The 25,071-nt window shown below is 37.2% G+C and overlaps 1 protein-coding gene across 3 annotated transcripts in view; it reads left to right on the top strand.

The window, feature by feature from the left end:
* Window positions 1-25,071, top strand: part of MYH10 (myosin heavy chain 10) — an 86,977-nt gene that overhangs the window by 2,130 nt on the left and 59,776 nt on the right. For 2 of the 3 annotated variants that reach the window (XM_015821706.1, XM_015821704.1), the window contains exons 1-4: window positions 2,837-3,205; window positions 7,369-7,525; window positions 16,759-16,786; window positions 24,746-24,848. In XM_015821706.1, coding sequence (XP_015677192.1) covers window positions 2,861-3,205; window positions 7,369-7,525; window positions 16,759-16,786; window positions 24,746-24,848 — 633 coding nt within the window. In that variant the 5' untranslated portion in view covers window positions 2,837-2,860. Of the gene's footprint in view, window positions 1-2,832; window positions 3,206-7,368; window positions 7,526-16,758; window positions 16,787-24,745; window positions 24,849-25,071 lie in introns of those variants that run through there. The other variant, XM_015821708.1, reaches the window with a different exon arrangement.

Below are 25,071 nucleotides of genomic sequence, written 5' to 3'. Positions count from 1 at the left end.
ATAAAAGTTACCCAATGAAAGAAACACTTTTATTAAGCTTAGATGTTTTGTTTTTTTAAAAAAACTGCTCAGGATATAACTAATTGTTTGTCACAGAAAGTTCAAAGTTCAAAGACTAATTAAATTCCTGAGCTCATTGCTGGTCATTTTATAGATTTGATGAATTTGATATCATAATAGTAAATGGCTTTTGATATATACTGTTGCCAAGGCAAAAAATATGCTAGTACCTTAAAACTAATTTAGCAAAAGAGTTGAATACTTGTGATTTACCTACTTGAGGTGACGCCTTCCTAGGATTATTTTTAATTGGGAATTTACATTAGTAAGACTTTAAATATTTGCCAACTACTGTTTTGTCAATATTTTTCTCTTAAGAAAATATATGTCCTCTTATACTACAAACTTTGTGCATACATTAAATTGCAGCCATATTTATAAATATATACTTTCTGAAGACCATTAATCAGATCCCTAAGAATGAGGTTCTAATAGTCTTAGTGCAACAAAAACACTTGCACTTGTGGGGACAGGCAAATGGGGGTGGGGGGATGAATAAATTTAAATACAACAAATAACCTTCCTATTACAGTCCTGAGTGATGCTGAGATGACATCCTATTTTGCATTTTTAAACTTGGTTTAAAGGGTTTTTAATAAGTGATTTTCTTTATTTTCCTCTTCTAGCATATTCTGGTTGAATTAGTTTTCAGAAACTGTTTGCAAGACTCAATCCCCAAGTTCTCACCAAAGGCAGGAATATTCCTATTCTATTTCTCAGTCAGACATTGGCCATGTATCTATCACTTTTTGTCACATTCCAACTTCAGTGCTTTGTTCCTGGAAAGCTGTTAGGTCTAGCAATGTGCTTTATGATGAGTATTCTCTAAAATAGTTTCATAGCTACTTTTTCCTGCAATAAGTGCAGATTGCTTAATAGAAAATGTATTTCATATAAAGTAAAATTCTATAGAGAAACAGTTATTTTTTGATGTAGAAGATATAGTTGTGAGCCTTTAAATGAGATTAATCATGGTTGAAAATAACTGAGATTAGATTTTAGGGATACGGGTATAGGATTGATATGTTTATATCTGGGCAACACAGCATTCTGGAAGAAGTTATAGATTAGGCTTTAAAACTTCATCTGTAGCCTGTTTTTATTCCACAGTAATTTGAATTGTCTAGGTTCCTCTAAATTGTAAAAGAGCTTCTTATTCATCTTCCAAATTTGTCCTTAGAGTAACCCTGTAAGATGCTGTACTGAGAAATGCTGACGTAGCAAAAATTACCCAAGAAAATTAATAGCTGAGTAAATATTTAAATTGGGTATCTCAGATCCTAGTCCAACATTCTTATCCTAAATCAGGGGTTCCCAACCAGGGGTGCGAGACAATATTCCAGGAGGTGCAAAAACTTGGGTTTTCAAAATTATAATGTATATGCATAATTCGTGCCATTATTTTGAACTTTTGTAAGGGGTGCGAGAATATATCAGAAGTGTTCTAGGGGTGTGTGGTATAGAAAAGGTTGGGAACCACTGTCCTAAATAGTTGCTGTTTATTGATGAGGGTGCTGTTAAGCCACATGCTGTCACAATATTTAGCTGTGGAATAAACTAAAGTCAAAGCTGTTGTATGGCTTAACAGTGTCCACACCCAAATGGTCGATGTCCAACTCCACCAGACAATGCATATCATCTTTGGCACATTGCATCCCACTCCTGTGCACTGGTTACCAGTACTTAGCAATATCATACCGTCTCGCATTAGAAGACAACAAGCTCTCACTCGGCTATAGTCAAGGATGCTGAACAACAAGGCCCTCCCTATTCACCAGAACAATACACAGCCCACCACAAGATTGAAATCGCATAGGTTAGCATGGAAAACAACTATTCGCTTAACATTTTACCAAATTTAACTTGAGAATGCCTGGAGAGTGGAATGGTCCATGGTACTTTCTTGTGGCCTGATCATCAGTGATCCCGCTACCAAACCACCTGGTTTTGACCCGCCTTATTCTATCTCAAGGGTCTCCAACCGCCAGGCCGTGGCCCATTTGGAACTGGGCCGCGTGAGAAGTGGGCCAGTGTACAAGTGCAGCTCCACTCACCAAGCAGCACCCAAAAAACTTCTCTTCTGTTTTGTGTGAGTGGAGCTCCATGTGTGCACCAACCTGCCTCTCACATGGCCCAGTTCCCCTCTCCCCCTCCAGCCGGGCCACCAAGCCGCCTGCTCCAGATGTTCCAAAAGTAGAGCTGAGAGAGCAAAGGCTTAGTTAGACAGGCAGGCCTTGCTCAGTTTCGCTGACTCACTGAGGCTGCCAGCAGAGGACACCTGGATCCGCTTTTGGAATGTCGGGCAGCCTCGGTGAGTCTGAAGGAGTATGAGACTGTGCCCCCAAAGGCTTCTCTGTGCCAAAAACATTTGCAAATGGACGAAAGGCTTTTGTGCTGCTTTAGGCAAAAGCTTTTGGTGTGGAGAAACCTAAAGGAGCACGAAACCATGCCCCAAAGGCTTCTCTCTTGCTTGAGTGAAGCTGTGTGCGTGCGAGCTAGTCCACCACTCGCGCAGCCCTGTTCCCCTCTCACCCTTCCCCAACTGAGCCACCAAGCCACCAAGATTGGAGACCACTGCTTTATCTGGTTGAAATTGAACAGAATTAGGTGTGATACTGGAAGAAGTGCCTCTACTGTGAATCAGTGGGTATGGATAGATGTTTTGTATATAATATGTAAATTACTTCTCTTCTATCATGTTCTCATCATACTCTAAATAATAAATAATGATTGATTATTGGTAGCTAATAATTCTGCTTTTGCATTTACTAGGTTCCTGTTGTGGGATAGTTCTCTAAAAATGGCTCAGAGGACTTTGCAAGAAGACCCTGAGAGGTACCTTTTTGTGGACAGAGCAGTAATCTACAACCCTGCTACCCAGGCTGATTGGACAGCTAAAAAATTAGTCTGGATTCCATCAGAACGTCATGGCTTTGAAGCTGCCAGCATCAAAGAAGAGAGGGGAGATGAAGTGTTGGTTGAATTGGCTGAGAATGGAAAGAAAGCCGTTGTCAACAAAGATGATATTCAAAAAATGAATCCTCCCAAATTTTCTAAAGTAGAAGACATGGCAGAATTGACCTGCTTAAATGAAGCCTCTGTTCTTCATAATTTGAAGGATCGATACTATTCTGGGCTCATTTATGTAAGTAATAATTATTTGGCTGACATGTGCTAACCCAAAAAAATCAACTTTATTGGTTGCAATGTTCCAAAAGGAAATGCTGCTTTTTAGTCTGTAGACTGATTTTAAAATGTAAGCTTGGTTATTAATACTATGATTTTAATTCGGATCACCAAATTATGTTGTATTTGCTATTTCTCTGACCTTTGATACTTTTGATTGTCACATCTACTGAACTAGAGTGCTTGGCTGTTTTGGAATAGGTCTTCTGAATAGTTCCCCAGTTATGGTATGTCTTTTTTTTAGAGTATCCCCATGTTATCTATTCTGTTGTCTTTTGGAAATTAAGGAAATAACTTTTTAATCCATCAGGTTTTTCCTTTTTTAATTTAAATTTCAATTTTAAGTTTGTCTTTTAATCAGTTTTATCTTTATAACTTTTATTTTATAAATGTTTACATTGTCTTGCATTTTTTATCTAAATAGCAGTGTAGATAATTGTTGCATGCTGCCCAGAGTCACTTTATGTGAGATGGGTGGCCATATGCATTTCATAAATTTCACAATTGTTTAGATTAGTAGCAAACGTAGAGATTGTTTTGGAACTATTAACTATCTTATTTTTGCTGCAATTTTCCTAAATTATATTTTATAACAAATTTGTCCATGTCAGTGATCACTATGATTTATGACTAAATTTAAAACACTGGAATCCTTAGCTCACATTTTTTATTAGTTATTTATTGTTAAAAAGTTATTGTCAAATCTATTAGGACTGGAATGGGTTAGAAATTTTGTTTAGTAAATTGTAGGTACTATCTGTTTTTTATTTTGTTCTTTAACCTTTGGTATTTAATAACTGCTATATTTTCTTATCTAATATAGGCTAAAATGTGGAGTCTTGCACTGATTTGAGTTGTAAAACAATATAGCTTGTACTTCCTTCTGTCCACACAAGGCTGATACATTATGGCAGCATAAAGGATCTAAGGATCCATTGATTAGCTTTAAAAGGTTATTCAATTCCATTAGACTCTGAGCGGTGTAGCATATAAAAAAATAATACAAACAGGATTTTCTTAAAGTAATTTATGAGATGTTTTCTAGTAGATACTAAGGGAAGTCTCTGAGGTTACATTGCTTACCCTGTGAATATGTGTTACTTTACTTGGGAAATAGAACAAATATATTTAAACATCTATTTTGAGACTTTCTAGATTACATGTGGTCATCATTTAACAACCACTCATTCAATGATCATTTGAACTTGTGACAATGCTGAACAAGTAGTACTTACAGATCCCTGGAATTTTGGCCATTGCAGTGGCCGTGTGGTGTGAATTGGGTGTTCAGCACCTGGCTCACAATTACAATGTCTCTTATTGATGGTCACCATTTGTGACCACCTTTGCTGGCTTCCAACAGCAAAGTCAATGGTAGGAAGTTGCAAATGGTGATCACGTGACACCCTTGCTTAATGACCCATGGTGATTCCCTTAATGATGGCAACAGGAAGTGCCAGAATTGCCATTGCTAAGTGTATAATCATATGACATTGTGCTTTACGACTGCATCCCTTAGCATTGCTCATTCTGGTCCCAGTTAATATTGTTAACCAAAGATTACCTACATTGGGTTTCTTTAGCTTTAAAAATCATCAATATTTTAAGCTTTGTATCACATATTGAGACATGTGGTACTGGAATGTAGTATTCTTCAGCCTGTAGATTGATAATAGCCAGCCCTAGACTACTCTCATGATACAGTATAGCTACTGTAATTATAATTTCAGTGGATTTTCAACTGTATAACATATTTCAGTTTGCTGAAGAGATAAAGTGGTGACAATTAAGTACTACTTAGAAACTTTGGCTTCAAGTGATGCTAAAGCCTGAATTTTGTTTCCATGCTGATTCATTTATTTTAAAATAGAAGCTAAAATGCTATAAAGAGTATGTTACAATTTCTCTCTCTCTCTCTCTCTCTCTCTCTCTCTCTCTCTCTCTCTCTCTCTCTCTCTCTCTCTCTCTCTCTGTGTGTGTGTGTGTGTGTACACACACACACAAACCAAGCTGTCTTTCCCAGAAGATGCACCTTATACTCAGTATAATTGATTATGATGGAATCGCTCTGTGAATGAGGTGCAGTATCTAAAATAAATAAAATGAGTGTCCCATTCCAATGAGCTACTTAAGGAACAAATGTTAGGAAAACAGAAAAAATGGCTGATTTTAGAAATGTTTATATGATGTCTCACTGATAAAGAGAAAGTTTTAGTTGTACAAGTTGAGTTGCAACATGTGTAGAGTGGTTACAGCATCTTACAAAGGTTATAGAGCAGGCATGTCAAACTCGCAATGTCATGTGACGTCGCGCGACGTATCAGGCCGGTTTTGCCATTGCTGGCAATGGGGTGGGCGCGGCTTCCATGTGACGTGTCCGGCCTGCGGGCCGGCAGTTTGACACCCCTGTTATAGAGAGTGTTACAGCAAGCTTTACTTCCCTCTGGGAAGTAGCTGCAAGAAAATAAAAAGGAATGGCTTCCTTAAACTCTGAGAACACACCCATTGGTTCCCACTCTGTTCTTGGCCATAAGCAAAAAGTAAAATTTCTGACCTGAAGGAAAAAATTAAAATGCCATTTTTATAACATCTAAGAATACTTTAGGATATTTCAATACAGATAGTCCTAGACTTATGACCAAAATTGGGACTGGGAAATTTGGTGCGGTTGAGTCATTAAGTGAGGCATCACGTGACTGCTCCTGATTTTACAATTTTTTTTGCTGCAATTGTTAAACAGGACATCACATGGCCGGGAGTTGTGACCTTCCCTGCCAGCATTTCCATTGACTTTGCTTGTCAGAAGCTGGCTGTAAAAGTCACTAATGGTGATCACATGACTGTAGGACACTAGAAGTGTGCTAGTTGGTTGCCAGGTGCCAGCATCATGGTCATTGAGTTGCAAGGATGTTGCAACAGTTTTAAGTATTGTTGTAACTTTGAATGGTTGCTAAATAAAATGACATAAGTTGAGGATACCTGTAGGTAGAATGTCAGTTAGGTCAAATTGTATAGTATTATATAATAATTGAACAAAGCCATTACATCTTATTTTTAATTAAATGCTAGGTATCTGCTTTTATAAACAGCAGCCCTGCATGTTTCCATTTGTTTTGTAGTACAAAATGTGAAAAATTACTTGATTACTTCATGCTGCAGCAAACTATCCATAAAACACAGTGTAGGGTGGAAGACAATTAATGTGATAATAGTGTCAATATGCATTTGTCACACTAAAAGGACAGCCATGGAATCCAAATTTAAATCTTGGGTGACAACTGTATATTTTATTCCAACCCCCCTTTCTGTTTGAAATTTAGTGTTGACAATTTACCATGGTATTGAGATTAGCAACTTTAGGTAGCATTTCCAGTATTGCAAGAATTCTAATAGCTAAACCATATGTCACAGGTATGTTCTTTGCTAACAGATTCTTCTTTGTTTTTTTTTTTTAATGAAGAGCAGCTTTGAGGCAGTGACCAGAGAAGAGGGAACTTCTCTGTCATTCTTCTTTAAGCCACTTTCTTCTCTTGATCATTCAGAGGCTTCATCTTGATTAAATGATGTTAAATTTGATGATCCAGGCTGGGAAGAAAAGTTCAGAAAAATCCTACATGCTCATTTATTTATTAGCTAGTGTCATTGAAAAAGCAGGCATTAACACTGTAGTCTTTTGAACTTTTTACCTTGAATAGATTTACATTTTGGAGCCTGGTGATTTATTTTAAACAACCAAACTTCTTTATGACCGTTTGAACTTATTTACACCAAATGACATACTACTATTTTTTTAACCTTTATTTTAGTTCTTTTAATTACTCATTAGTTGTCTCAGCAGTATTTTTAAAAGAAAATAGTTGAAGATAAATTTCATCCCTAGTGGATTTTTGACAATAGTTTTCACTGTAGCTGAAAATTCTATTACCATCTGTGTCATCAGGTTGTCAACTGCTGTACTCTGGTATATCCCTTTGGAACCAGGATTTTGTTCAGAAATAGCTCACTGGTGTTGATTTTACATGCATTAAAATATTTAAGTCTCCAGTTCGATGGAATTATTTCTGGAGAAAATCTCTTGATTGTGAATCAGGAAGACTAAACAGCTTTTTTTTCTTGCTGTAGACCTACTCTGGACTCTTCTGTGTAGTAATAAATCCATACAAGAACCTTCCAATTTACTCTGAAAACATCATTGAGATGTACAGGGGAAAGAAACGTCATGAAATGCCTCCACATATTTATGCAATATCAGAATCTGCATATAGATGCATGTTGCAAGGTAAGACTCTTATTTGTAAGTTGTACACTGACATTGTGCCTAGCATTTTAGAATTACAAGTAAATAGAAGATTAACATTAAAGATTGTAACATCATAATAAATGTCATTAGCTCTATACACGTCAGTCATTAGAAATCTGATTGGTTTCAATTCTTAGATGGTAAATGGCCTTCCGTTGTGAAATGAAGAATTTTAAGATATTTTGCACCTCAGTTCCATAAACTGCAGTCAGTATCTGGAAATCTAGTTGAGACTTTAGACGGATGTTAGATTGCCTCTTTTTGACGTAATGTGTGGCTAGACAGGCACTTCACGTTTTTAAAGAATGTAATAGTAAAAAAAAATTCCAATATCTTTCAATATCCTTAATTATTTTGCTGTTTTTCTTTTAACCCTTCAGCTATTCTCTTTATGCTTCTTTAGCTTTGAGGAGAGTAAGTTGCAACTGTGAGTCTGTCAAACTACCAGACTATCATTCACTTCAACTGATGGGATTTTGACTGCTGTGGGAGTAAATGAACCTGTCTCAAAGATTCAGTTAAATATTAATGTGGATTGGAACTAGAGAAGCTTCCTAAATATGTAGGAAAGAACTGGCAAATGTCAGAAGAATTGTCTCTTTTTAATATTAATGTGGAAGAACAAGCTGTGGCTATTACGCCTGGAAAGTCAATGATATAGCATATTTTATTAAAGAGCGTAAAACCTCTTTTCATGATCTCTGTGCAAATCCACATGTAGGATAGGATTGTGCACTGCTTCTGGTAGAGGTGCTTCTCAGTGCAAGAGAGCTATTATCCTTCAGCTTGGTACAAGCTAAAGCTGGTCTGATTCAAACATGGACAAGATATAGTTTAACTGGATATTTTATGTAAAGAAGTATGAAATAAAGTGCAATGGAAAATCTTATCTACATTATTACAGCTCCTTTTTATAGACCTGTGATCCTAAGTTTAAATCCTAGACTTTTCCTTCCTGTTTTTTCATGTTCACTATCCTTGTGAAGGCCATGGAAAGGTAACTGGAATTTGTTCCAATAACAGTCCTCTCAGGGTTAAGAACTGTTCTACTTTTACCAGCTTAACTCCTTATAGGAATGCATACAAACCATCTTTTCATAATGTTAAACAGCTGCACCCAGTGTTTAACAAAAATGTGCTGTAATGTGTGCTGCCTTCTAGTTCATTTGAGCACATGCTTTTTCTCTAATTGAGAAGCCAACATTTCCCTCTGAATCTGGCCATTTGTAGAATCTTTTGTTTTATGGGACACTGATGAGCTGAAGTGCAATAAAAAAAATCATCTGACAAAAGTTATAATTGTTACAGTATGCCTTAAGGCTCTTTTATACTGGAGAGGGAGTGCCTTTAAGGAGGACAAGGGCTTCACAGAGAGAAAGGCAGCAGAAGCTTTTTTGTTTCTGACTATGTACAAACATATTTACAGGAATTAGTGGGGGGGGGGAGAAAACCCAAATTTTTACAACAAAGTTTCTTTCCAATTTCTAATTTTCTTTACCTCTTCCATGGTTATTTGCTAGCAACTACTCATTCTACTGTGTAACTACCAACTCCTCTTTTTCCTCCTCCCTCCCCTCAGTATTTCATCAAGCAAGAGAGATAGGAAGGGGATTGGCTAAGTTATTTTGGAGTGTCTTTAAAATCTTTCATTATACATTTTTGGATCTTGCCAGATGTCTTTCTGCATAGTTTTTGTGTGATGTATGTCCTTTTGGGGCTTTTGCCCAACACGTCCCATTTTGGGGCTTCCCCAAAGTCTGCAGGCAGCTGCCTCCCTTTGTCCCCTCTGTTGTGGGTTTGAAGTGTAGTGTGTCCTGTCTGGCTTCCCACTTCTCTCAGGAAAGCTTCCAGCTGACATCTTCACCCTCTTCTCCCACTGGGACCATGATACCTGCACATTCCAGTGGAAAAATGACACCTGCACATTCCAGTGGAATACCTGCATAGCAATGTCTGTCTCCATTCCCTAAATTCACGCACATTGTGTTCAAAAGCTTTTTCTGACTTGATGCCTCAAAACAGCATGTACTCAAACATTGCAACTCCTTTACTTAACCCTAACCCCCCACTGTTAACCCCAACCCTTCTGTTTCTCACTTTACAGCTCAAACTAGCAGCATGTTTTATAGAAAATGGGTTTCCCTCCAGGGCTTTAATCCTCAATACCTATATACTAGACTTAGCCAATAAGAATGCTGTCTTTTTAGCTGCCCTATAAAAATTCTGGCTCACAACCAGAGTAGCCGTCTGCCATCATGACAACATAGCTGTACTCCAAAGTTGTACCTGAGCCTTTTCTCCCCATTTTTCCTCTCTTCTCCCTCACTTTACCACAATAGTAGACAGCCTGGCCACAAAACCCATATGCCACACTGGTATCTTAAATTTCTATGGCAACAGTGTGCATGGATAGGAGAAATTTCTCTCAAATTTCCCAAGTGTTTGCTTAAACTGGATGTCAGTACACAATTCCATTGAAGCAACATTGTCTTGGTTGTTTTTTTTCTCAAGAGACCTTGCCTATAAGGCAGGGAATTGAATTCAGATCAGTATTAGCAGTTTTAATCCTAATAACATCTTGTTGTATAGAGTAGCTAAATCCAAGCAACAAAGGGCTTTCAAAAGATCTCTATAGTTTGAAGAAGATTCCAACCTTGAATTGTTGTGATAATGGATGCCAATGGGCAGCTAGTAACTGATTCAAAGATCAAACAAAGGGAAATACATAATGAAAATTTTGTGCAGTAGAGATGTCAACATCGAACTTTAGAAAATACTTCCTATTTACAAAAATCTCTAGAAGACGAAGTTAGATCAGTACTGAGGTTCATTTCAAGTCAAAAGACTACAGCGATTTATGGAATATATACAGAAATATAACAAACAATAATGGAAAAAGAATCTGTGAAATTCTAACCAAAACATGGCAGCCAATCTGGGGAATGACACGGGCCAATAGATAGAAAGAGGTTGGTTACCAAAGAAAGGAGAATTAACAGTATGTAACTAGCAGCTGAGACAAATATCCAAGACTTGCGGATAGGCCTTCGAAAAGATAATACATTGCTGAGATATGTGTATAAAGATCAGAATCATTCTGGCAATGGTAATTACATGGATGAAAGTTAGACTTTGAAAAATGAGGAAAGTGAGAATATTTATGCTTTTGAACTTTGGTGTTGGAGAAGATTTTTGAGAATACCATAAATAGCCAAGAAAACAATTGAGTGAATCATAGAAAAAATCAATCCATGATTCTTATTTAAGGCACAAATGACCAGACTCAAATTACATCTTGGACACATTATGTGAAGAATTTGCTCTCTTGAACAATCTATAATGTTTATGGATTTCTCAAGACAGAATTAATATGTTAAAATTCTCAAACTCTTAAGTTATAGAAGTTTTAAAAATAAATAGCATTTGACTAATTCATAATTCAAATTGCTGATTTATGCATTCTTATATGCGTTTTGGTACATATTATATCAGACATGTCAAACTCGTGACATCACATGACGTCACGCAACGTATCGGGACGGTTTTGCCATTGCAGGCAATGGGGTGGGCGTGGCTTCCAGTTGATGCATCTGGCCCACAGGCTGGCAGTTTGACACCCCTGCATTATATCATGATCAGAAATCATTGTAAAGTTCTCATTCAAGTCAATAGTTAGGAATGAACTGAGTTCACATAAATCTTTAGAAGTTTTACAATTGTTTAGCTTTAATAACTAGTATAGTAACTAGATAACCTGTGGCCCATTGGGTCATCATTTCAGAAATATTTCCTTATCAGTTTCCTCAATGCCTTTAACAGTGACAGTGACACTACTCTCTCATAAGAAAGATATTGTATCTCGCCTTCTAGGTCTAAAATAGAATCTAGTAACAGAGTTTCAAGGTATCCCACTGTCTGCAGAAGAAGTAGACAGGACACTGTCAATGTTGCAGCATCAACAGTATACACAGATATAAAACCTATACAGTGGTATGATAAAGAATTGGGATCAAGCCATGCCTTAGCTGAAAGTGTCCCCACAAGTTGCTGCATAGCCAGTGTGACTTTGTTCTCAAGACCAAATTCCATCTTGGGGGCAGGACTCAAGTTCAATTCCTGACTTTCAGTGCTTAGAGTGAATTGTTCATGATGGCAGGCCAGCAGAATTTCCTATAGATCAGACCAAGGCCCTATTTTTATTTGATATGTCAATAAAACATTTAAGGGCCTCAACCCAATTTATTTAAAACTGGAGTTGTGTAGTTTGGTTATGTTTATTTCTGTTCACCATCCAGAGTTCCATGAGTAGAAAAGTAACTATATACATTAGTTAAATAAATAAAAATAAAGCATTTCAATAATGGCATTTCTTGGAGAAGATGAACAGATCACAAGTATTTGGAGCACCTGCAGGAGGAACTGACCTTCAATTAATATTAGATCAGGTGGGACATAGTTTTTCTCTCACTTCAATTTTTATATCACCTATGTTCCCAGAACACAAAATAAATTTCCAGATTGTGTAAGACCTAATTTGACATTCCTTGTCTATTCCACCCTACCCTGAACTTGACTTCTGATAATTTTGTCTTCTAGAAGGAAACTCCAGAGAAACTAGTGTCAGGGAGCTGGCAGTAGATCTCTTAATAGGATTTACCTACAATAAGATAATATGAATAGAATAGAGCTGAAAGGGACCTTGGAGGTCTTCTAGTCCAGCCCCCTGCTCAAGCAGGAGAACCTATACCATTTCAGACAAGTGACTGTCTTAAAAACCTCCAGTGATGGAGCGCCTACGATTTCTGAAGGCAAGCTGTTTCACTGGTTAATTGTCCTCATTGTCAGGAAGTTTCTCCTTAATTCCAGGTTGCTTCTCTCTTTGATAAGATAATTTTTAATGTCATTTATTGTCATTTACCTGTATACAGGTCTTTATTGTCATTTACCTGTATACACAAAAGCACATTAAAATGAAATTCTGATGTCCTGCTGTCAAGACATAAAACCCATGTCACAGATCAGATGGATGACCTCAGGGAAATATTGCATGCAAATTCGTTGCTTTTGCGAGTGAAGGACAGCTGTTTTATGGTGGTGACTTATTTCTTCCTCTTCTTTTCAAGGAAGGTGTATTGCAATTCTGTCATGACAATGAAATACAAGTCATGGGGGAGTGTTCAAAAAGTTGCATCTTTTCTTCAGGATGGTCAAGGATGACAGAAGACATCTGTGGCTAGGCCAAAGCTGTTGCTGCTGGTTTTCTGTAACCACTCCTGTCTCCCTCTGGACTATGAGACACAGTTTCCCTGGATTTTATTACACATCTCTTTCAGATGTGTAAGGTTACATGACCATTTTGTTGGTTACAGACCAGGTCACCCAGAGGCCTCATTTTATTCCATGCAAGGAGCTATCATCTGCTCTGTAGAGTGCAAAATTCTCTCTTGACTACATTTTTCAGTGCAGGGGTTTAGTCGCCAGAGATTACATTGGGACTCTCTGTTCATGTTCCATTTAACAAATATTCATAATTATTTGCTGCTGTCTTATCACCTGAAATTGAATGGGAGAATAAAAAAAGACTAAGACAATCCAGCACAACTGATGGGAAAAATTATTCCACAAAAAATAATTGCAAGCCACAAAGAAATAGCTATTTAATAACTATCGGTTTGGCAGCACTGATACAGCTGGCAGTGTTGTTGAGACTTGAAGGTGTTGAAGGCTGTTGGCAGCATGACTTTTCAAGGCAAAAGTGGCTGTTAAAAACTAGCTGGCAGTGGCAGATCCTTTCTGGCATCAGTGAATTTGTTGAATTTTCAAAAAAAAACCCCACAAAACTGGTGAGCTGTGCAAGGCTGTTTGATGGGTCTCACATGTGTTGTGTAGGTCTAGACTAATTCTACGCTGCAACAGTTTCTGCATTTTTATTTTTCCTGTCAGCAGGACAACTGTCTTGATTTGTTCTTGTTTCCAGAATTTGTGTATAACAACTCTCTGCATTTTTGATTGGGGTTTTCCTTTCAAGCAGTTTAGGGATATAATCCTTACTGCTTGCTCTATAAATCTCCTGCTTCTGTGGTCCTGTAAGATCCTGATTTTTCTCTGAGAGAGAGACACGTGGCACAGCTCCCCTTGAAAGAACAGGTTCAATTTTGCCAAGTTGCATACAAATGTATAGCAGATTTACATAGACAAGAAGGCATTAAGATTGTTGTTTTCCACTAAGTTTTTTCCTTCCCCATGTCCATATATTGATATTTATTGGCCCCTTCTCTGTCATACATGGATTCAACTCAGGAGCTTTCCACTTGGAATTGCCCATTTCAATGAAAGTAAACATAGTTTTTCATTGTTCTCTCCTTATGCAGGAAGGTCCTCCTTATCCCTTGTGTACAGACTTTCCCCTACCCCACTGGTTCTCCTAATTGGGGAAAAGGAATATGAGGTGGATTGTATGTTGGATTCTAAATGCGGGAGATCTTGCTGTGCACAGGATACTAAGCAACTACCTTTATCTTCTTTAGATGGCTGGAGGGCTATTACACTTGTCCATAAGTGATATGATTATTAGGGAAAGAATTACATAGCCTACAATATTAAGTGAGATGACAAGGGAGTATGTCAGCTTGCTGAGCCTTTGTCAAGCACCCTCCCTTCCTGTAACAGCCCACTCAGTGGAGCTGCCACTACAGTGAACAATGCAGGCTTTTGTAGGGCTTGTAGTGTGGGCAGAACCGTCTACTTTTAGCAGTGGATGGATGGATAGATTTGCATTTTCAGAGGAGTTCTTCTTTCCTGATACTTGGGCCTGATTACTGCAGCTTGGATTGGTGTGGCTTGTGGCCCCCTGTGAACTCTGGAGTGGTGGAGCTCTTTATTGAAAGGAGATGGATTTTTAAGTCACAATTGCAAGATTTCTCTTTGCTTTTTTTTTTTTACTCACTTTTCTATTATTTTTCTTCTTTTAATGTTTTTCTCCAGTGCAAAGGTAGCCAAGAGATAAAAACCTTTTCAGTAGAGGGGCAGAAGAGGAAAGCTGGCTTTCATCGGGTGGCAAAAATCTAAGCCTTGCCTTATAGCCCAAAATCAGGCCATCCTTTACTGAATAGAAATATATTTTGCATTAGGTCCAAGTCAAAGCAAAACATTGTAACTGCTATACTATAATATCCCAATTAAGCATTTTTAGTGATATGTAGAATTCTGATCACAGGCTTAACAGCTGTTGTGCACATTATAATATATTCTAAAGCAGCGTTCCCCAAACTTTCCGGATTTGCAGACTCGTGGGTAATGAGAGCGGTGGGTGAGCTCACACACACACAAAGCTCAATTTGTGCAAGCAGAGGGCATGTTCGCCTGCCGTTCACGCAAGAGGAGCTGCCCACACACATTTGTCTACCACTTCCACGGCCCTGGTTCCAATGAGTCACAACCCAGTACTGGGTCACGGCCTGTGGGTTGGAGACCCCTGTTCTAGAGTGTGGGAACTTTCTGTTCTAAAAAAGACGAAACTATAAAATTGCCTAAAAATGCTAGCTTTTGATCTGCTAGCTTTTAGCAAATGCACAATATTCTGTCAGATACATCTTTTTTTTAAAAAAACTTTTAAAAAGGGACATCAGCTGGAAACAATTATTTCTCACAGATCCCCAAACCCCGGCCCATGAACCAGCACTGGTTCACAGCATGCCAGGAACCGGGCCACACAAACAAACAAAGCTCCATCCAAAGGATGCAGGCAGCACATGAAACCACACTCCCTTCGGTCCACGGAAAAACCTCTCTCCATGGAACTAGTTCCTGGTGCCCAAAAGGTTGGGGGGCTGCTGCTTTAGATGTATGTAGAATGTCCTGAACTTTCTGTTGCAGTAGATACACAAGAAAATTGGGTTTATTTAACTAGCCACTATTTCCAAAGCAGTTGTTTGCTGTCCATAGAAAAATCTATTATTTTCAAAAAAACCATTTTAGAAGACTCTGTGAGTTTGAAAGTCCTGCCAGAAATGGCTACATGTAAGCAATATGGATGTACTTTATCATAGCTAAAAGAAGTTTATTAATAGTCATCAGGTGAGCAATGGGAAAATACTAATTTCCCGGAGATTTGATCTGGGCAGATAGGAAGTATAAATCCTTCTTTTCCTCTCATGTCTGTGAATTTTGATTCAATTTAGTAGAAGTATTGTCTGGTCCTGTTTGTGTGTGTGTTTTGGGTCAGTGTAGGAGAGGAGGAAATAATCCTTTTTCAACTGGATCCTGTAGGGCAGTGATGGCGAACCTTTTAGAGACTGAGTGCCCAAACTGCAACCCAAAACCCACTTTGCATCGTCGAGTGCCGGGTGGGTGTGGCTCATTGGGTGGGCGTGGCTGCGGTGGTAACGGCAGACTGGGTGGGACTAAAAAGTTCAATCAATCAATTCCAACTTTGCAAGATCTTTTTTTTTTCCCGCAAGAAGTTGAAATTGACTGATTGAACCTTTTTTTTTTTTTTTGAACATGGCGGCGGAGGCCTAAAGCGAAAAGGTTTTATAAAACCCAGCTGAAGGTCTAGGACTGGGGCGACGGCCCGCGTGCCCACAGAGAGGGCTCTGAGTGCCGCCTCTGGCACCCGTGCCATAGGTTCGCCACCACTGCTGTAGGGGATGGGGGTAGGAGGTGGTAAAGTAGCTTCAAGATTCAAAAAAATAATGCTCACCTAGGGCAGCTGCTCTTTGAGCAGAACTATAAATCCATTTCTTTGTTCTTTTGCTTTTTTCTGTGCAACATATGCTAAATGTAAAAGTGTACGAATTAAGACACTTGGTCATTTGTATTCCCTAATCAATTCATTCTTGTTGATAAAAAGTTACTAACAAACCAAGACAAATGGTTTTAAATTGCTCTTAATCTTAATCTTCAGGTAAAACATCTTATATTAGAGTTTATAGTGTATATTTCTGTTGCTAGATATCAACTCCGTTTGAATGACTGGAGAGGGATAGAGAAAACGAGATTAAATTCACAAGATTTGTTCAGTATTTTTCTACTAGGAAACTATCAAGCTCAATTTTTAAAAAGCTATATCTGAAAACACAAGTTCAATATGTATTTGTCCTTGTTTTAAAGATGAAGATTTTTAACTTTAACAGATACTATGGAAAGAATGACATTTTGGTTTCTCTGTAGTTGACATGCAGAACTGTACATTTTTTTGTTTTGTTTTGTAGATCGTGAGGACCAATCAATTCTTTGCACGTAAGTAAATATATTTTGATTTGCAGTTTTTTTAAATTATTGCATGTGACAAGGGCTACTGCTAGCTTTTCAACTCAGTTTGAATATTGCTTCTGAAAAAAATATTTTTTTAAATTTTAATATTCATAAAGGAAATGTCATGGGAACAGATTATTGCTATCAAATATTGAAACCGGTTTGACATGTTTACCCCTTAGAAAAAAATCACTTGATATTTGAAAACACGTAGAGACTATTTTTCATTCACAAAATATTTTACTCTCTTCTTCTCAGCTGTTCTAGAATAATAACTTTTATAGAGCTTTTTAAGCTTTACTCTTTTAAGAGGGAGTCTGATTTTTAGGGCTAAGTCTAGTATTATAATAAATATGCAACTGTTCTTTAACTCTTTATAATGCTTATACGATTCTACTTAATAGAATTTTCACTTGTGATGTTAAAATGTCTATTGCTTTCCTGCCCTGGCAGCTTGTGATATTTAATAGTACTGGAGAAATGTAGAAATTTGTAAATCATAATGTAAGAAGTTTTTCAGAACAATGTGTAGAACGAATTAAATGCAGCTTTCAAGTATGTTCAAGCTTAAATTGAGATTGAAATCTTTTTCAGCTCAAGGTTATAATTCTTCTAGTAGGTTGCTTAACCTAAATAAAATCTGATTACCTTTTTTTAAATATCGAACAACTGATATTATTTAGCCATCATTGTTGTCTTGATTTGTATCAGATGCAAAGAGGTATTTGGATACAGAGTTATGATATAACACTTTCAATTACCTTCTAGCTCTTTTGTAGATAGTTGTTTTCCAGACATTAATGATCTTGTTCTGGTGAACGATAGTGTTCCATTATACTTTTAATGCTCATATTTATTTTCACTAATAAACAACAGCAACGGAGAAGAATTAATAGTAGAATAATCAGATTCTATAAAACATCCTACTCTATTCCATGTTTTGCTTTATCTCCAGCCCAATTCCAAACCTTCAAGATTGTCTAGCAGTAAGACAATTTATAATCAAAATTTAATAATTACAAAACAGCACAGTAAAGTCAACTGACATTTATGCTTTTTCAGGCAAGCTGTTTTCAACTGTTTTATATCATTGCTATCTTCTCTCAGTCTTGCAGTTTTTCATTTACAAATCAGTTGACAGTTTAATTAATAATAAAACAGGTAATAAAGTTCTAGAGAAAAATAGGGATGCATGAAAAATTAGTTTCATATTTTAATGAAAATTTCCCCAGTTCACATTTTTGAATAAATAAAACCTGGGTTGCAAGTATATCCCAAAATCCATTTCTAATTGAGGTGCAAAATAAATTTGGGAATAATGTTTTCAGGTTATTATTTTTCCAAACTTGACAGATTTTTCCAACACTAAAAATACTGTTGTTTCTATGTATAATTATTAATAAGAATAACTGTAAATTTCCAGTGCATCTCAAATCTGTTTGGCAGTGAAATGTGAAAATCTAGATTAATCATAACATAATTTAGAGAGGCTTGTTACTTTCATCACACACTAATATTCCTTGGAACATTGCATAGTCATCAGGCACTAATAAGGTTTTGTGGAGAAATTAATTTCATATTTAGTTGTCCAGCCACCTTTTACGTTCAGTGTATAGAACTGATCTTTCAAATTAGAACTCTGCCTACGTTTGCATGCAATGAATCACCTACATTTGCTTCCTTTTTAAAATGTTATCTTCCTTAGTAGGCTGTGGGATGCTATGGAGAAAATATACTTTGCCTTCAGCAAAGTATTTGACAAAGTATCTCATGACATTTTGCTTAGCAAGCTAGTTACGTATAGCTTGGATGAAATCTCTGTTACATAGATTCATACATGCTTGAATGGTGGGATATTAAGTGAGGTGTCCCAGGGCTTGGATCTAAGCCCAGTACTCCTAAACATTTTATTAATGATTCAGATAAGGAACTGGAGGAAAAGCTTACAGATTTGCAGATGACACAGTACTGGCTTGGGTAGAAGATACAGTAAACACTCTAGAATAGAGGTCCCCAATCTTTTTGGCACTAGGGACCGGTTTCATGGAAGACAATTTTCCATGGATGGGGGGGGGGAGAAGGTGCAGATGAGAGAGGGATTCCCTTGGAGACACAGTGCTTAAGGGGAAATGTAGCTTCTCCCCTCCTCCATTGCAAGCCTGGTAGGAGCTCGCTTGGCTTGCAGACTTGAGAGCTGCACAAAGAAAGAAGTGTGAACACACACACACACACACACACACACACACACACACACACAAAATTAAACCACGAAAAGCAGGCAGGAAATTGCCAAAACATGAGGCACCTGGAGCACCACCAAAACAAAAGCAAAAACTCAGTGGTCTTAGAAAAGGTGAGAGACAGAGACAGAGACCTTGGGGGGGGGGGTCTCCCTCCAACAAAGTTTTGGGGAAGTCCCCGGTTGCAAGGTGGGCTGGCGTGCGCTTGCCTTGCAAACCTGGAGACTTGTGCGAAGGGAGCACGAGCCCAGCTAGGGTGCCAGGAGGGGGAGAGGAGAAAAGTGAGGAAGAAGAGGCTGAGGAAGAAAAAGTAGCAGGAGGAGAGGAAGCAGGAAGAGGAGGAGGCAGAAGAAGAGAGCACAAGAAGCAAGAGGAGGAAGGATGCTGAGCTCAGAAGTTGCAAGCCAGTTGCAAGCGCAGCCGCTGGAGAAACTTTGCACTGAGCAAGCCGGCTCTTGCCTTGCCACTCTCCCGCCCCTGCCCAGACCCCTGCAGACTCTTCGCATGCCTCCAACTGCGTGGCCCTGTACTGGTCCGCCGACCAGGGGTTGGGGACCCCTGCTCTAGAAGCTAGAAATAAAATTCAAAATGACCTTAATAGTCAGAGAAGTATCTAAACGGAAAATAGTTTAAGAAAAGAAGTGGAAAGTCCTTCGCTTAGAGAAAGAATTTAAATCCATAGGCTTAAGATGGAAGGTACCTGGATTGGATCTTGGAAAGAATCTTGGAATTATAGTTGATTAGAAGGTGAATATGAATTACCCATGTGATAAGATTTTTAAAAAAGTGTAGTTTTAGGCTGTTTCAACAAAAATAGAATTTTTAAGTCATGGGAATAATTCCATTGTATTCAGTATTGGTCAAACCCATCTTTAAGTATTATGTCCAGTTTTGGGCATAAAATTTAAGAAAGATTCAGAAAAACAGGGTGATGAGCATGATAAGGAGGCTAGAATCTTATAAGGAGAGATTGAAGGAAGTGGCCATATTTAGTCTTGAGAAGAGATAAGGAGGAGTACAATAACACTTTTCAGGACTCACAGAAAGGCCAGTTTTCTGGCATTCTAGAGAGTAAGACACAATGATAAACTTGAATTGCAGGAAGGCGGATTCCAGTTACAGTGAAGTTAGGGCATAAAGGCATAAACATTTTGACTGCTAAAGGACACATAAGCAGAAATCTCTTCATTAAATGTTTTAAAGCCAAAGCTGACCTGGGAAATTAGACTCAATTATCCAAATGGCCCTTTCCAAGTTGTAAAATTTATTAATATGCTTGGATGTTGTCAGTTACTCTGTATCTAAAAAACTCTCTAAATAACCTAAAGGTTATTTCACACACATTACCTTGTGTGTGTGTGTAATTATTTTGCAACATGAACGTACACTAAAACAGAATCATGAAAAATAATCCTATGAGAAAAGAGAAGTTTGGTTTGTGTGTATCGTGAGAAATAGAAATATATTAACCGCCAATATTCAGTATTTATATCCAGAATAACATTTTGCATTCAACATAATGTTTTAGGACAAGTATTAATATTTGACAGTGAAGATATTGAAGGGGTGAATACCTTTTTCCTTTTAAAACTGACTTTCTGCCGTAAAGGAACTAGCAATTAACTCTTTGAAGGAGATGAGTGGTTTAGAAATGTGAAATATAAATAAGAAATACACTGCAGACTTTCACTTAAAAAGTAGCAAAAAAGACCTTTGAAAGACATTCACTTGTTGGGATGTGTGTCTACCCCAAAGATCAAAATCATGTAGGCAATGGTTTTACTTGGGACATTCTATGGAAGTGGAAGGTGGACTTTGAAGAAGCAGGATAGAAACAGTATAGATGCTTTTGAATTTTGGTGTTGGAGAATACTATGGGTAGCTAAGAGTTGGAAAATACTATAGACAGCTAAGAAAACAAAGAAATGGATAATAAAATCAGCACAAACACTCACTCAGGGCACATAACTGGGACACAGGATGCAAAGACCTAGCTCTCTGGAGAAGTCTATACTGTTGAGAAAGATTAAAGAGAAGAAGACATTGCTGTTTGCCTATAAACTGGAAATTTGCCAGATTAAGGCACAAATCTATATAACTATTAGATATGCACTCTGAAGTGCTGGGGAGGGGATCTGCCTTTTCCTTTTCCTGCATATCAAAGATTTCAAGCTATGGGAAAGAATCCCTCCCTCCTGTGAGTCTGAATTACATTCTACCACATGCAATCAGCCATAGTCACATAACTCTTGTCATTTCCAATGCTGCTTCATAGCTTATAGCACCATTGAGCTGTGGTGGCGCAGAGGTTAGAATGCAGTACTACAGGCTACTTCTGCTGCCAGCCAGCTGCCAGCAATTTGGCAGTTCGATTCTCACCGGCTCAAGGTTGACTCAGCTTTCCATCCTTCCGAGGTTGGTAAACTGAGGACTCAGATTGTTGGGGGCAATATGCTGACTCTGTAAATTGTAAAGCACCGTGAAGCGATATATAAGTCTAAGTGCTATTGCTATTTCCATAAGGCAGTGGGATAATTCCCAGGGCTCGGGTAAGTTTTCCCTACCCTCAACTGCATGTGTGATCATTCTGTTTCTTTGTTTTGATAAGGAAATATCTCTGAAACAGTGTCCCAGGAGGTCATGGGTTGTCTAGTCTACATCTATATTTGTCTAAAAATAAAATAATGAGATGTCTAAAACATGTTTTTTAATAATCGAAGTGGCAATGTCTTCTTGCTAAAGTTTAACTAATTTGTTATGGCATAATCTTCCAGAAATTGATGATTGTATCATAATTTGTTAGGTGTTAAAAAACCTGAAGAGTTGTCTTCATTGTAACTGACTAAATCTGCTACATTTTGGCTGATGTTTCCAGATTTGAATTGTGCTTCAAGTAGTTGTATGTATCAATAAATCCTTCTGAAAAATTAAGGTACAAGCATGCTAGTTCAATCGGTAGTGCTGTCATAAAATATCTTTCAAAAGCTTACTGTATATTCTGTTCAAATTTTGAAACAATAAGGTGATGGTTACTGTTTCAGAGTCCATGCATTTATCCATGATTTTGGCAAATTGAATTTGAGACATTTGTTTAGTCCTAGCTTTTTATTTGCCTTGGACTCATTTTCATTAGCCACACAGTTTGCTTCAGTTTTATTTGGGGGAACAAATCTGTTATAAAAAATTGGCCTACCTCCTGTGGGCTGTAACTGGAAATCAAATATTTCTCTCAGTTTTTTTTTCCTTGAACAAAATTAAATAAATTTGTAGGAGCGTTGATCCGTGTGCAGAGAAGAAAATCTAGATTTTTTAACTTTAGCTTAATCCTTTATATTAACTTTGCAGGAGAGTAAGACTGCCGGTTTTTATATGAATAAATTCAGGAACATTATTTAAACCCAGTGGGGTATTGGCGTTTTGGAGGCAGCTGCCCAAATACAGCCTTCCCGTCAAACTTAGAAACATAAAATCTTCTGCACTGTACTTTTATATACTGCACAGATAATGTGCACATGCCAACACAGAGAACCAGCCTCCTGTTTACACCTGTACACTAGCATGTATATATCTAAATACTCACAGAGAACCACATTATACTGGAAAGAGAAAGACATGAAGCTGCCTCTTTCATTCCATTAGATTTGAGGGTTTCAGAAAAAAAAATGAGCCCTTATCCATGCACATGCCACAGAGGTGGTCCTGTATAAGAGAAATGCAAGATTTCAGAAGTCGGTGAAATTATTTTTTTAATTTTCTCTGGATGAGTGAATACTATTAAAATTGAATGCATGAGATTTATTTATTTATTTTGCTTTACTAAGAAACAAATTGATACGTGCAGGATGAAAGAAGTGCTGAGATGGGTATGAGAACGTCTGTTTTCGACAGAACAGACCTCACACTCGTGGGCAAATTGAAATTTCCTCTCAGCTTCAGAAAAATTGTGTATCAGCACTGATCTTTCTTAAAGTTTTCCATATCATCCCAGAGTCTGCTCTTGATACAATTTTTAAAAAAAATCATACTCTTTCCAAAAACTTGAAGGCTGAGCCTTATATATAACTTTATGAGAATATGTAAAGTCTTTTGTTTACTTTGGCTTCTATTTCCAGAATCAGATCAATGGAGTAAAGAATATTTACGCTGTTTGTTTTGATTGTGATTTGTTTTAATCTGTTTCAGATTATTACATGTGTGACATTAAATGTTTGGTAGATTCCAAAAATAGCTTTAACCACAGGGAAAATTATTTCACTGTATGTAATTAGAAAGAGTTCCAAAGCCCCGGTTTTAAAATTAGACTGATGTTGAGCTCTTAAAAATATGTTTCGTCTGCTCAGGCTAGTATTTAAGAATGTAAAATATTTGGGAAACTTCCTTATAAAGTCATAAGTGTTATTGATTCAGTTTAGTTTCACATACATTGAGTGACAGCAGCTTTGTAAAGTTTTAAAGAGGATTTTTTTCAATATGTAAAAATGCTGGGGATTATGTTTATATAAAAAATTGGGATCGTCTTTAAATAAAATGTGTGACTGATTTTTAGTCCTTTTCCTAACTGTCTTATTCCAAAAGAAAGTTGTGTAAGATGTATTCAGATAGATTGTATAAGACTGAGCACTCTTGAATAGAGTTCTGTAAGTTTTATCTTCCCATCTTTGGCTAAAATATCTAGATATAGTAGAATAGAAAAATAACATGGGATAGAAATATGCATGCTTTAAATTATTAATATATTCTTCTGCATAGATTATGCTATGCAGGATTTGCAAATTTTGATCTGGAAATTTTACGGGCTGTCAACTAAATGAGTAGATTTAGGAAAGTGATTATCTTATATTAACTATCTAAAGAAGTCAGTAGACATGTACCACTGTAAACTATTTAAAGGGATTAGCATGATTATAGACAGTAAAGACTTTAAAAGGAATGAAATTTTAAAGCACTAAAAATTGTATAAATGGAATTTTAATGGGCTAACTAATGATAAAATCATTGCTTTCTTTCTCTGTTACATCATTTTGTATTAAATGGGATGAGAGTAAAAATACTTTATTTAATTTAATTTATTTAATTCTGAATGTCTGACCTACAAGCAAAAAAAGGTAAAGGTTTCCCTTCAGTTGTGCCTGATTCTATGGCATGATGCTTATCTCCATTTCTTGGCTGAGAGAGCCAGCATTGTCCTGAAGACATTTTCTGTGGTCCTATCGCCAGTATGGCTATTACACCACAGGTGCAGAGAACACTGTTATCTTCCCACCGAAGTGATACCTATTAATCTACTTGCATTTGCATGCTTTCAAAGTGGATAGGAGCTGGGGCAAGTAACGGGAGCTCGTCCCATGGCACGGAGCTTGGGTCTTGAACCCGGGCTGTCAGCTCTCCAGCTAATAAGCCCAGCGACTTTAACAGCTGAGCCATCGCACCCCACGATCTATACGCACAATGTTAAATAATTTTGTTTTAGTATTGCTTCTATTTTAAGTAATATTGTAGGACTTTTTATTCCAATGGCCAACTCTGCATTTTTCTGATATTGAAGCCAGTTTATTTTGCTGTTGTCCAATATTAAGAGTTTTATTGCTGCCTGATGTTAAAAGTACATTCCATGCAATATTTGTCTTGTTTTCATTGATTTTGATTATTTTGTCTTGATTATTATTTTTCCATCTATTTAACACCAATAATTTATGTTTTGCAGAGGTGAATCAGGTGCTGGGAAAACAGAAAATACTAAGAAAGTTATTCAGTATCTTGCACATGTTGCTTCCTCACATAAAGGAAGAAAGGACCACAATATTCCTGTAAGTTTCAGTATCTCATTTAGCATGTTTAATTATCTGTTTTTATTAAAGATTGCAAATAAGTATGATAATCTGTTAAAATGTCAGCTCTAAACCATTTCATATAAAACTGTGGTTGAAATATTGGTCATTTAAATTTGGGGAATAATTTGCAGGCACTTGCCTTATTGAAGGTGCTGCTGGGAAAGCTGATATAATAAAATTTCTGTGAAATTCAGTACAT

The sequence above is a fragment of the Protobothrops mucrosquamatus genome, unplaced genomic scaffold (assembly GCF_001527695.2).
Source record: "Protobothrops mucrosquamatus isolate PMUCROS unplaced genomic scaffold, P.Mucros_1.0 scaffold1384, whole genome shotgun sequence".
In the NCBI taxonomy this organism is placed as follows: domain Eukaryota; kingdom Metazoa; phylum Chordata; class Lepidosauria; order Squamata; family Viperidae; genus Protobothrops; species Protobothrops mucrosquamatus.
This window is presented reverse-complemented; position numbering and strand designations above follow the sequence as displayed.